General features: G+C 37.4%; 1 protein-coding gene across 1 annotated transcript in view; it reads right to left on the bottom strand.

Annotated features, from left to right (window-relative positions):
- Positions 1-11,977, bottom strand: part of ODF2L (outer dense fiber of sperm tails 2 like) — a gene marked incomplete at both ends in the record, with an annotated part of 30,295 nt that extends 18,318 nt beyond the window's left edge. The window contains 8 exons of the mRNA XM_082003264.1: positions 232-367; positions 1,896-2,005; positions 3,338-3,523; positions 6,726-6,842; positions 8,628-8,699; positions 8,930-8,992; positions 10,417-10,565; positions 11,866-11,977. Of these exons, the coding sequence (XP_081859390.1) occupies positions 232-367; positions 1,896-2,005; positions 3,338-3,523; positions 6,726-6,842; positions 8,628-8,699; positions 8,930-8,992; positions 10,417-10,565; positions 11,866-11,977 (945 nt within the window). The remainder of the gene's footprint in view (positions 1-231; positions 368-1,895; positions 2,006-3,337; positions 3,524-6,725; positions 6,843-8,627; positions 8,700-8,929; positions 8,993-10,416; positions 10,566-11,865) is intronic.
- Between the last annotated feature and the right edge of the window lie 1,852 nt (positions 11,978-13,829).

The raw sequence follows: 13,829 nt of genomic DNA, 5'->3' as shown, positions 1-13,829 counted from the left end.
ATTCTGGTTAAGCAGATAAGATAATTAGACAATCCTGTTCCTAGATTTGACATGGATTTCCACCGATAAATTTTCAATGTCTCATTTTCACTTACTGTAAAAAATGGATGGCAAAATTTATTCTACAGGTTTGTGATCTCTAGACAGAAGGCCAAAAGGCAATTAATGTTGTTACTTTATTAATGTATCAGAAATGCAGAGCAATTAAACAATGATTTAAAATAATCTCACCTTTAATTTTTCATTTTCAAGGTAAATCTTTTCATTTTCAGAGTTAACAGAATTTAGCTTTCCAAGAATTTCCTCATCTGAGTTTCTTCTCCATTCCTCCTTTCTTTTCAGGTCTTCCAAAAGGCTTGTGGTCTGCCTTGTTAGATAGGCAAGAACATCTATATATCTATATAATATATAATGCTTCCAAAATTCTCACTGTGCAAATTAAATTGTACCTTAATACATACTCCTTCATTGTTCTTATTTCATTAAAAGAAAACACAAACCAACCCAAAAATTGGGAGAATACACTTCAGCACCCCAAGAAAGCAGTATTTCTTGAAATAAACTTTCCAAAAGAGAGATGGGCCACGAAGGAAGTGGTCCTAGCTCAATTATAGATAAATTCATTATCTAGAACACCCAAGCATACTTTCAAGACAACTATGCATACACGTATGTACAAAATGGAATGATACTGAATTTATAAGGTATCAGATAATCTCCTACCAAGAACATTCCATAGCTAGTTTAGGAATGGTACTTCGCAGCATTAAAAGCAACAAAATGTGCTTTTTTCAATTAACAAATTGCCTCACCATTTGCTTTTCATGTTAATGAAGTTAAAATTTATTTTGCTCTTTAGTTAGTCATACACTGCCTAGTAGAACAAGTCATGTTAGAATGGTACCTTTCAAGCAAAGACTTATATTTTCAGCTAAAACAAAACCAGCAAAAATCAGCTGGAAGCAGAAGGAATACTTCAGGAAAGTACCAAAGATGTTTCCCTTTTCATATTCTTTCCCAGATGTCTCCTCATACACACAGGACCAATAGTGGGCTAGACAGATTTCTGGGCTGATGCTGTGTACCTGTACTCCTGTTAAATTTTAAAATACGCTGAAAATATTTTCAGAAATGTCAGACTTTCTGACACAAAAACAAAAGAGTCAAGCCAATTTAGTTTGAGCTGTTATGTATTTCAGCATGAACCAAGTTCTTTGTAAAATAAACATTCTGTCCTAGGCCTAGCATAAAGGTACCTAGAAGTTTCTTTTGCTTGTTTGAATTATAGTCTGTATTTCTACCAACAGGAAAAGGGATATTTGTCACTGTCTGCCAAACAAAATGGCATATCCTTCATATACATTAAGACTGCATAGTTTGAATAAGGTTGGACAATTTTGTGTTGCGTTGCTTATACGAATAAATTGTTCAAACACACGTCTGAGAGGAACTCTTCTTTATCCTCTAGTGGGGTGAGACGTTAGCAGAACTGAGATAATTCTGCTGTCATTAGTCTAAAGTAGAAACTTCTGCAATAGACACGAGCTAACACTCAAGCTGTTTAATCAGTTACTAAATAAATGGTTCTGAGGAAGCAGCATAGTAGCTACTAGCAAGTTCAGGCTAATCAGAAGTATGCAGGGGAAAGAACATGCTCCCTACTTGTATGGGGGAATGAAGTTTTAAAAGAAGTTGTGAAATGCAGCAGAGAGAAGGCTACAAATGTTAAATTTTTTCCAGTTTCCAACTTTTAAATTCTGCTCAGAATTTTAAAGAATTAAAATATTTATGTATTTTAATACATAAAGTTTTTTACATTGTCAATCTGAGTACTACTAAATATCAAGACTGCATGACTACAGAAACAAAAAAAATAGATCAACAGTTTAACTTACTTCTTAAGATCTTCTGTTTGAATTTCCAACGCTGTCTTTCCTTCAACCATTCTGTCATGCTGTTTTTTCCAGACATCGGAAGCTGACAGTATCTCGGACAGTTTCACTTCCTAGAGAATACAGGACTTACAAATTATGTAACAAAAGAATGCCACTGAACACCACCATCTAGTTCTACAAAATTTTCTAAACATATGAGCTATTTAATATGAGATGGCTTAGAACTCCCAAGTACAAAGCAATGTAAATTTTGTCTTGTCTCAAAAGAAAATAAACAAAACTACACACATTTTAAAAACTTAAAGGTCTAAGTACAGGCTTACATTCAAGGCAGTGACATAGTTAAACACTGGCACTGTGTATCAACTGTAGAATACAGTATTTCAAAATTTAAGATTAAAATATTTTCTTACAACAAAAATATTTGTCTCTAATACATCTCTACTACATATACATTATATAAATTAATAAAGAAACAAAATTCTTGACAAAACATTTTAAGAATAAAAAACAACTAGGTAAGTTAGTGAAGTGCCTTAAAGAATTACGGATAATTAACCAACACATGCTGTCTTGAAAGTACACCAGCTCTTCAATGGGGGAAGAAAACAACAGTGTGACTACAAACTTCAAAAGTTCAGGAGTTAGCTGCCATCCCTCTGTACTGCTAAGTGTACTTAAAGATCCACTACTGTCTTCTCACAAAGCTCAAAGAAAACAAAAAAATATTAACCATCTCCTAGTATACTAACTGGAAAAATGTATCTTTAATACAGACATATCCAAAATGATGGCAACACATGTCAGAGTATGAAAACATATTAGTTTTAAGAACTAGTATTTCTTATTAGGAAATCTAAATAAGGCAATAAAGATCCCAGCACAGTTCTGATCCACCTGACCTTTTTGAACAGTTACATACTGTAGGGTTATGTGGCTCAAGAATCTAAGGAACAATTTGGATTAAGGAAGTTCTGCACATGGATTTTGAAAAGGTTCAGAGTACACAGTTTAGAAATGGAAAGCTTAAGTATCCACATAAGATGTCATACACTGATAAATAAAGAAAACTAAGATTTCAAACTGCAATCATGGATTCTCAGTTAGTATACTGTACTGCTGAAATTAGTCTGTGTATATCTATAAAAGTCTAACAGGAAGATCAGAAGCTGATCAGACTCCTCTTACTACAGTTTGAAGTGTACAACCTCATGGATTAAGACATTCACTAAATTTTAACAAAACAAAACAAAGGCAGTGAATGTAGTAACAGTGTGCACGTCACTTATAGGAACTGTTTCCTTAACCAAGGAGCAAAAAAATAAGAGAGATACAAACACAGCATGATCAACCAACTTTTCCTATTTTCCACAGGTGAAAGTCTCCCAATTGTTCAATTTAAAACAACAGACCACAACACTGCTCCCAGCATAGTCACTCACACGTTCTCTTATTCTGGAGGTTAAATTTTCCACAGCTGCTTCAAAGCGTTCAGCTCTCTGTTTCTGGGACCTGATTGCTTTTTTCAGAGCAGTCTTCTTCTGCTCACTTGTTTCCCTTAAGGCTAACATCTGGTGCTTGTATTCACCAACTTGAAGTTTCCACTCTGCTATTTTCTTTTCTAGAGTCTGCAGTATAATTAAATATCAACTTTTTAAAAATTCTATACCTTACAGACCATTTTGTGACATAACATAATCAGGAATAGCAACTACATTTATAATCTGTTTCCATAGTATTTTTGTATCTCAAATCTTGTGGTTGATACAAAGAGCTAGCCAAGGTATGTACAGCAGTAGGCAAAAGAAAATACATGTTGGGAAACTCATAAAGATAATCAAGAGAAGAGGTTGAGGAGGTCCAGAAGCAGGCAGGCTTAGGGGGAAAGACAACAATCTAACCATTGCTGTGTGCTCTTGGAAATGAATGCAGAACTTCAATGTAGAAGGCATGGCATGGAAGTTAAATGCGTTTATGGGGAGGAAAATAAAAGTTGTTTCATCATCCCTAGTAACTGATTTCTGTAAAGAATATCACCTTAGTGATGCTACTAGTGATATTCACGGATGTAAGAGTTGTATGTACTCTGAATCTATAGTGAGCACACACATAACTAGGGCTGGAGATCAGTATAACTGTGTATGAAACTTGAATATGAAAGTTAAAAAAACAAAATCCAAGATCTTAAGTCAAGAATCTAGGAAAGGCCAGGGTCTTTTCTTGAATGTATGTATTATGATCTGTTCTGTGATTAGATGACAATATACTATTTTCTTGCAAGATCTCTGACTTTTTCCCATGCATATAATGGCCCTAGTCTATTAATGAAACGGAATCATTTAGTGAAGAAACTATTTTTTATGGCAAGTTATATTTCCTCTTCAATGGATAGTGAAGCAGAAAATGCAAAAGGAAAAGATTAAGCACTGCCTTGCCCACAGCAGACGATTGTTTAAAGGTAATTAAAATGGGCTATGATAAAGCTTAAACCACAGCGGTAAATCACACATTGTAAGGCCAACAAATAAATATAATTTCCTGAGTGCTTGATTTTGCCACACTCAAGAAATAAAATACATTTGCATTAAATGCATTTTTGTTTAAAGACATGTAAAAATACATTAAATGTATTTTAATGCATTTAATTGTATTGTCAAATGTGTACAATGCAATTGATATGAGCTGGGTTCTACAACTATCATTATATTATCTTTTCTATTGCTGTTAATATTTCTAACTAGATTTTTATGTCACTGATGAAGGCAGTGTAATGATCCCATCTAACACAGGAAGCTGACCTCCCTATCTTCATGACTTCTGTATTTTTCACCTACCTATGACTTGTTATTTAAATATGAATGGAAAAAGAGACCAGACATTAACACACTACATGATAACATACAATAAAAGCAATAGCAGACTCTGCTTCAAGAAGAATCTCAGATGAATTAATTTTTAAGGTGCTACAGCTTATCAAAAACACGAGCAAGCTACCAGTATACAACTACTTTTATAACGACGAGTGCAAGTCCCATTCATATCACTTACTATTCTTTTGCCAAACTACAGCAATATAAGTAGGCTAGCAGTGTAAATAAATTTGTCTCAAGTCACTGATAAATATCCTAATTGTAAGAATGATTAATGCATTTGTTTCCCACATTAAAGTCTAGGTCTGACACGACACTTAATTATATTCTGCATGAATAAAGACCAGAATGACATGCCATTTACCTACTGACTACATTAATGTGCCAGCCTTGTTCAAGATACTATTTGCCAGTTACTATAAAATACACATATTATGCATATGAGAGGATATCTGTCAGTATAGGTCCTGCTAATGGCCCCAAAACTTATCCATAATCAATGCAAAATTGTGGTTTTCCAAATGAAATATGGTCTCAAGTACTGGGACAGACCAACAAGGATACTACTTCAAAAAATGAAATTATAAAATCCCCTAAATATGCAGGAAGCAATTTTTATATATAGATGCTTATAGGGCATTTAATAAAGATGTGACTTGGGGGGGTGGCAGCAGAATGTCTTCAATACATAGAGCAGATAGAAAACCTGAGTCTATGTATGGACTTCTTTAACTGTTGATATCAAGTAAACAACTGTTATCCCCTGTTACAACCACAGGAGGTCACAATTACACTAAGAATAAGAGCTTTGGGCATTATTCAGTGACAGATAAATTTAAATTGAGAATTAGTTTCATAAGGGTAATCCTAAATTGTTTGAAGCTTTTGTCCAGATGTTAACAAAGCCGTCACCAGGATTTAAGGTAGCAACTGACTTCAGCACTTTTTGAAGGGAAAACAAAACTTTAAAATAAAGATTGAATGAAAATACAGTTTCATTGAATTTTCATTGAATGAAAATACAGATAAAGTGATACTTTATCAAGTATCACTTAATGACAATGTTGTGGGAATTCTAATTGCACTAGGTAGAACAATAAAGCAATTTTTATTCAGAAGGAAACATGAGGTATTTATACATACATAGACATACATGACTTTTTTTGAAATTGAGTTGCTAAAGGTTCCCTAACAACTTCAAATGATACAATTAATAGGGGATGTATGCTACCAAAAAAAGTTTGGAAATCAGAAATACACTATATTTCAGCCAGTGTTTTCTCATTCATGCCTATGTTCTTGACAAGTTTCAAATGCTAAAATCTGAGGCCAAATGCAGCTCCAGCCTCTGACACATGACTTCTTCCTTGTCTTGTTCTAAAGCCAGTAGCTGCTGCAAATGCCCAAATTTACCTCTTGCTTTTTAGAGCAGAAAGTAGAAACCATTTCACCTACCTTAAACAAAGTGAGGTCAGGCATTAGTCTTAAGTGTTTCTCTTTCAGTGAGTATTAAGAGGTTTATTGATTCCTTCACAGTCAATAAAAAGAAACAGGTGGTGATCCATCACCTTTACTTTACAACAGAAACTCATTCTGGGGACTTGCCTATCTCCTTTTATTGACTATATGGAGACTGCCTCAGGATTGGTATCTGTGCTTTAGATAGCACAGTTAGGCAAGTACAAATGCTTCTATGTGTGCTTAAGTTCTCTTCAGCAGAACAGCTAGTATGCAGAAGTTGAGAAAAGAAAAAAAAAAACTTGCAATTAAGATAGTGTGGTCAGGCAGACTGTGCAAAATATAAATGCTAATGATTTTTACTGTTTGGGATTTTTCTTTTACCAAGAGTTTGATTTCAAGTGATACTTCAAGATTTAACTCTCAGATCTAAGTTAAACTGTGACCACAATAAGGCTTTTATAATTTAGTCAAACTGGAACAGAAGTGAAAATATGGTGACCTGTATTTTCACTTTTAATTCATCATTTTCCTCTTCTTTTCTTTGAATCTGACATTGCAGGTGAGCTTGTACTGCCTTTACTGATCCTGACAGATGGTCTTCTTTCTGTACCTTGGCCTAATAAAGAGAAATAAACACAAATTTATTGGTCTATGGAGATATGCTGTATGATGCTACCTATATACTTTCTATTTTGCCTTACAGTTTCTAACTGACGTTTGCATGTCCTCAAAAGCTGGAAAAGACAAAACATGCTCTACAAATATAGTAACAAGTTACTGCTTGGGAATAACGTTATTAAACAAAATCACAAACTTGAAAGAATGTATGTGTAATTGATGCCTCATATTTAATGTGACTCTTTAAGTAGTATGAACAAGGCCTGGAAGCATGAACTCAGGAATCTAGGCTGAGAAAAGGCACTTAGCTAGCAGGTTGACCAAAAGTAAGCCACACTGATCAGGTCTGCCTTGCCTAATTAGACCTGAACTGATCTTCATTAAATACCAAAGACCACCACCTGCTCTTAGCCATATTGATACATTTAATTCAAACTATAATTTGGGGGGGATACAGAAAGCATAAGGGAAGAGACAACTTATGTCACCAGAACTGAGGTCAGATGATTCTATGAAATATCTTGCAACTCGATTCCTTTGCCTCATTCTAAATAAGGAATAATGAAAACAGGTGGAAAGAAGTCATATTATCAGTATAGAGTAGAAGAGCATTGTAATGCACCAGTGCAAGTGTTCATTATGGATATCAGTAAGAAAGGCAGACTCGGATTCCATCAGGTATTGATAAAAATGCCATTTATTGGAGTAGGAAATAAGAAGGAACAAGGAGCTAGCATAGATAATCATTTATCCCTTCAGATGCTGGGTACCCCAAGTTGTTCAGCATTACACAGATCTCTACTCAGGTTATGGCATGGCAATGCTGAGGTTTCCTGGCATTGTGGTTTTCAGAATCTTTACAGGCTTTTCTGTTCAGCATTTCTACTCTCAAGCAAAAGGATGTTTCTATGAAAACATGCTGTTTCACTTCAAGATGAAGACAAGGACATGCCAATTGCCAGGTGTGAAAGTGGGAACCCCCACAGGCTCCTCTGTTACAATTAGCTGGCTAAGTTTATCCTGCAGCCAAGAGATACGTTCTCTTGGTTAAGCAAAGAAAAAATCTTAAAGAACGACCACAGCTCTCAACAAACCCCAAGGAGTTACAAAAATCAAAGTACACCATTGTCCCCTTAAAGATTTAACTGAGCCTGCTCTGCCCCTCACTAACACTGAACCACACGGCATTGCGTACACATGAAGTGCACTTTCAGTATACAAGTACTGTAACACAGATTGCTAAACTACCCGTAAAATAATTTTGAAACTTTTGTAGTACTGTCTTATACAGAACAGATAATTCTTCTTTTCCTATGTTGGTCTCTGCACTGAGTCCCTTCCTTTGGTTCAGAGAATGAACGAGGTCTTGTCAGCCTTTGATGATACTGGCTCTGCTGTCAGTACTACCTTTCTCTATTCATCAAGCTCAAAGAGCCAAGGAAACTAACTGTGAACAGTATCTGTTTAGTTTACTCAGTATTACTTCATTCTAAGCATTTTTTTCCAGAACTATTGCAAATCTGTAAACTAGAAGCCAAAAGCTGTTAGTCTAGATGTGTGCCTCTCCCTAACAATGGGACATTAGTGTTAAGGATAACCTGTATCCTTAATAGGTTTGGATACAGTCTAGATGGTTTTAAGATATTTCTGCAGGAAACATCTTTCAGGATTTTCCTTTTTCATAGGTCTTTGAAATAATTGCTTTTCTCAAAATCTAAAATTTCTAAATAAGAATCTAGTACATTGGGAGAAAACATTCATTCCGAAAGAACTGGTAACTCACTTTTTCAAGCCGAAGCCTGGATGAAAGTTCTTTAACATGTTTCTCCCTTTCAAGTATTTTTCTCCTGAGATTCTTCAAGGAAAAAAAAAATAACAAATTATTTTAATGTCTGTACACAACAATGCAACAGCAATGCACACTGATGAACATTTCAAATGTAAAACTAAGATTCCATTTTGTGACAGTAAAGCATAAATACTCCCACCTTGCCACTGTCACTTGAAATCGTATGATACAATGACATAGCCGTTTTCAGATGTACAGCATAGAACAAAAAGACACAGAAATTTTAATTTACTTACAGTATTTTGGGTTTCATTTTCACTTAATTTCTGCATCAAAGTGTCAGTGTTTTCACTGTCTAACTGCAAGACAGAAGCAGGAAACATTAAAAAATTACTTTTGATTAAAATTGATTTAGCATCTTTTCAACAGTTTCGAATGTGGTACACAGAACTTGCTACATTTTCAAATTTGGTACATTTAAATATAAAAGCTCACATACTCACAAGCTATTTAAAGTATGGTTTTAGCTAAATACCTTTACTTAAACACACAGCCAAATAGTAAAAGCATTTGTACAACTCATTAATTTTTTAAATTAATATTAAATATTAAAGCCTTTCAGGAATTTCAGTTAGGATAATTTGAAGACTGAACCAGAAAGCATAGGCTGGGAGAGTACAAAAACCAACCTACATTAACTGTTACTACAAATCCAAAAGAATTTATGTGCCTATAATATTGTCAATTAAACTTCTCATTTTAAAATGTCCAATTTTGGGGGTGGAGTAACTTTCCATTTAAAAAAAAATTAGATTTGTGGGACTTTCAGATTGTAAATCCTAAACATTTTAATTGCACTAGTGAGAGGATAAACCCACTGCCTCAAGGTGGAAACTTTGAATTCAAAAGTTTTACTACAACTCCTTGCAAAGCAGTCATTTTATCCTGGCCTGCATATAATTCCTCAGAATATTCTGTAGTCTTGATCCCATGTTTATCTGTAAAGTCAGTACATGGACCCCAATTCTCCATCCAGGTTTCCACCTCTGCATGTACTGCAAACTTACAAACACTGTATTCAGTGGTAGTCCTATCCTTTCCTGACTACACTGAGTCAGATTTGTTATCAGCAAATAACTAATGTATAAACAGGAATAATGTTTTGTGACCTCACAGCAATTCATCAAATATTCAGCAAAAATAGAAGTGCCTAGAAGACTTCCCAGAATTGAGAAGTGACCGGAAACCTAAATGACTCGTATCATCATTCCATTCTCAGGAAATTGTCTTCCCCACAGTTAGTTCTCTATGAACTTTCTCTCTAACAATCAACAAAAAGCCTCATGCTGTAAGACAGCTAGCATTGTCTACAAAAACCTGAAAATCAGGAATATTACCTTTAAAATTAAAAAAAAGTTCAGAATAAACACCCACCTCTGTTAGCTTGCAAGAACAAAAGACTAGCTTTATGACTTCCGAAAGAAAGCTAAGAAAGTCAGCAATGACAAATCCCATTTAATTTTAAAAGAAATCTACATTCTCCACTCCAACAGGTTTCTGTGCAAGTTCCATAGACACTGCTGTAAACAGGAATTCATTGTGATCCACCTCCTGTTTTAACATACATAGCCCACCAAATTCCTTCCAGCTTTGAAGGAACTTTCTTAGTGCACAAGACCTAACAAAAAAAAAATCTTCCTAATACGTCTATTAAAGAAGATGATAAGACACATATCATTTGCATTGCATTGGTTCTGTGTTTATGCCTTACATATTTTCTTACTTGGTGTTCTAGACTGTCAGATTCTTTGCTTAGATCAGTGAAGTATTTTCGATCTTGGATGGCTGTTACAGTTCTATAATAATCCTTTCTATACGGCTGATTCAGTGAACAGAGTTTTCCTGCTTCTCCAAGTGGCACGTACTTTTTTCCTTGAAATAGCACTCATGATTATGTAACATTTAGTATCACTCACAGTTAGGACACTGATCTTGCTAATTCAAGGATATCAATATAAAACAAGTCAGGTCTTCAGGAGAATTGTTTAGGAGAAATTTTAAAGATCAAAGAAATCTCTCATTTATGACTTCCAACATGGATAAAAGCATGTGATCTCACAGAATGTACCCTCAAACTGATCACTCACAGAACACACCTAATCCACAATGCAAAGGTAAACAGTTTACCTCCAGTGGAGGCCAAGTCCTGCTCAGACACCGATACTATGTTTCACAGCAGTTCTTCGAATTTGGAAGCAGCAATGGCTTTTTTCTTTTCCCAATTTGGAAAAGCTCCTCACCTTGAAAGGCTGCACAGGAACACGATGCTGCCGTGTCAGGGCAAGTCCAGAGCCAAGTCTCAGTGCCTACTACCTTAAACGCATCCCATTCCCCCCACTTCCCTGTCAAGCACCAGGAACCTGCCGTCACCCTCACCCCTTCTCCAAACACCTCTCTCCTGCCTCCGTCCTCACACTCCAGTGTGACTGATGCCCTCACCAAGCACAAAGTTATCTGCTTGCTCCGCTCCATGCTCCACTGACTAGTCATTCTTTTGAAAAAGTGGATTGTCTTGCCTTCTCCCCCCACCAGGACCCTTTTCTCCTGCCTTCAGCCTGTACCAGGTGCATCTCCACCAAAATGATTTGTCAGACTAAGAGTTTATGTTCTTACATCCGTATCTCCTTAGCATAACTGAGAAAATGAGTAACAGAATTTGGGAAGTTCCCACCTAAAAAAATCACTTCCTCACAGAATCAGAATATAGACTGCTCTGCTTCCAGCTGTTGCCATAAGGCAAATAACTACACACCAAACGTCTACTGTTTTCTATTTTACATATATATTTATGTGTCTTGTTTTATTACAGGCTTACATTTCCTGGCAGATCTCAACTTGTGTAACACAGTGCAGGTCTCTATAGCTTTTTCTTGGTTATATAACCAAAACCAAGTTCTTGAATTTGATTATTTCCAGTGAAAAGAGCACCTTGGAAGATTAAACACCGTGTTCATTTATCTTAGCCCACCTTTGTAAGCAGAAAAGAACAAGTAAGAATTTTTCCATAGTTTTAGTATACCATTTTTATGCCCAGCACTTTCACTACCCATTTTTTGAATTATCACCTACTTCCCATCTGTAGCTAGGAAGTACGTTTTGAACTTTTTTGAATCTTGTTGACAAAGTAAACAGAATGAAAAAAAAAACCTAGCTTAGCAGGAACAGAATGAACTTGCCTCTGTAGCATGAGGAAGAAGCAGCTTTTCCTGAAGATCAGAGTCCAATAAAGGAGCAGTACAGTTATGCACAGGTAAAGATAAGGATGATTGCGACGATGATGACATTTTGCTTTAACGCTGGATAACGAGACAGTGCATGTTAACATATATCGGTGTTCTGTGAATCACTAACTGAAACATTATCAGCATCTCAGCTCATTCCCACTAGAAAATACAGTGTATCAGACCAAGTAAACCCCCATCTCATCAGAGACTCACCACAGTTAATGCAGCTGAAATCTTGCACACATACTCATACCTTGTAATCACTTAAGCAGCACTGAAATCACACGCTCGGTGGATAGGAATCAAATCCCTCAACAGCAGAAAACTGAACACAGGCGAAGGACGGGGTACAACTCGCAGCTGCGGTTTCCCACTCCCGCGCTCCCCGGCCCAGAGGGTGAGGAGCAGGGGCGCAGGCCACGCAGCAGCGGCCGTCACCCCAGCCCCTCGCTCTCTCCCCTCGCCAAACGCCCCAGCTCCCGCCGCTGCGGGGTCCCGCGGGGCAGCGCCCCCTCCCCACCGTCCCCTCCTGCGCCCGCCGCCGCCGCTGCCCGCCGGGAGCCGTTGCCGCGGCAACCAGCCGTTGCCGCGGCCTGCTCCTCTCGTGGCGGGCGGGAGGCGGCGGCGGCGCGTTCCCCACAGCCGAGCCGGCCTTGTGCCCGGGGCCCGGGCCCGCGGCGCGGCAGGTGCAGGCGCCCCCCCGGTCGGGGCCGGTGCCGCCCGGGGAGAACGGGAGCATCGGAAGCAGCTGTGCGGGCCGTCCCGGTCTCTGCAGGGCAGCGTGGGCCCCTGCCCTGAAAGGAGGCGGTCCACGCGGCCAGGATTGGAAGGCGCCTCAAGAAGCGGCCGTAGCCCTTTCCGCCCCGTAACTTGTGCGGCGGGGTGGTGGTCGTGCAGACCCAGGAGGTTATTTTCAGAGCAAGATGGACAGGAGAGCTCTGGGCAGCTTTGCATCCTCTATTTCATAGTTTTCAACGGGTGTTGCCATTAATATATTTTTTCCGAGGTTAAACAATAAGTATTCATGTAACCTGACTTGCATGTGAAGCTTTTGTGCCCACACATTGTCAAACATTGCCGAAAAGCCACATATTTTTAAACAAATGCGTTCTGATGAAGAATAAACCAGTTACTCTTGCATCACATCACATGAGAAAGCGCTAACGACACTTGAGGTGGCACTTCATAGAATATCTGAGACATTGCAAAAGATATACGGAAAGATCACTTTCAGATAATGAAGTGTGCAAAACATACCAACATGATCATATGTCTAGATACATACATACATACACACGTGCACATAAATACATATGTACAGATACATATGATCATACACAATGCTAACCTGCACATTAATTTTGTTTAGAAAAATGCATACTGATAGAAATATTACTTTTTAATATGCTAAGTAAAGATCAGTGTTGGCAACTTGCATCTTAAAAAAAATCTCGGCATTGAAAGAAAGAATCAAAATCAATATAAAACATACCCTTTGGCATCATTTGTAAACATGCCAGTGTGTTTGTATTTTCCTCTCTTGCTGGCAATGGAATTTCACGAGACAGAGCAGTTACTCCCTTTATACACACTTTGGAGAATATGACCTAGCCATGTGTGCACTGTAATAAAAATAAAAATTGGAGGTTAAATTTCAACCTTTTTAATTCTAGTAGAGATGAAGTCACTCCATTATCCATTCTGGAGTGAATGCCTGTTTGTACCTGAATTACAAGGGAGATTTTGTTCTTGCATGTGCAAAAGGCCTAATACTTTGTTCTCTATAGCCTTGAATTGTGAATTAACCATCTCAATCAGACCTTTGCTTCGGCATCACAGTTTATGAGCTGTGGCTTTGGTGTCTCATAGTCTACTCAGAACTTGTAATTTTAGCTTCCCAGAACTTGATATA

This window comes from Phaethon aethereus, assembly GCF_964289735.1.
Source record: "Phaethon aethereus genome assembly, chromosome: 8".
Lineage (NCBI taxonomy): Eukaryota > Metazoa > Chordata > Aves > Phaethontiformes > Phaethontidae > Phaethon > Phaethon aethereus.
This window is presented reverse-complemented; position numbering and strand designations above follow the sequence as displayed.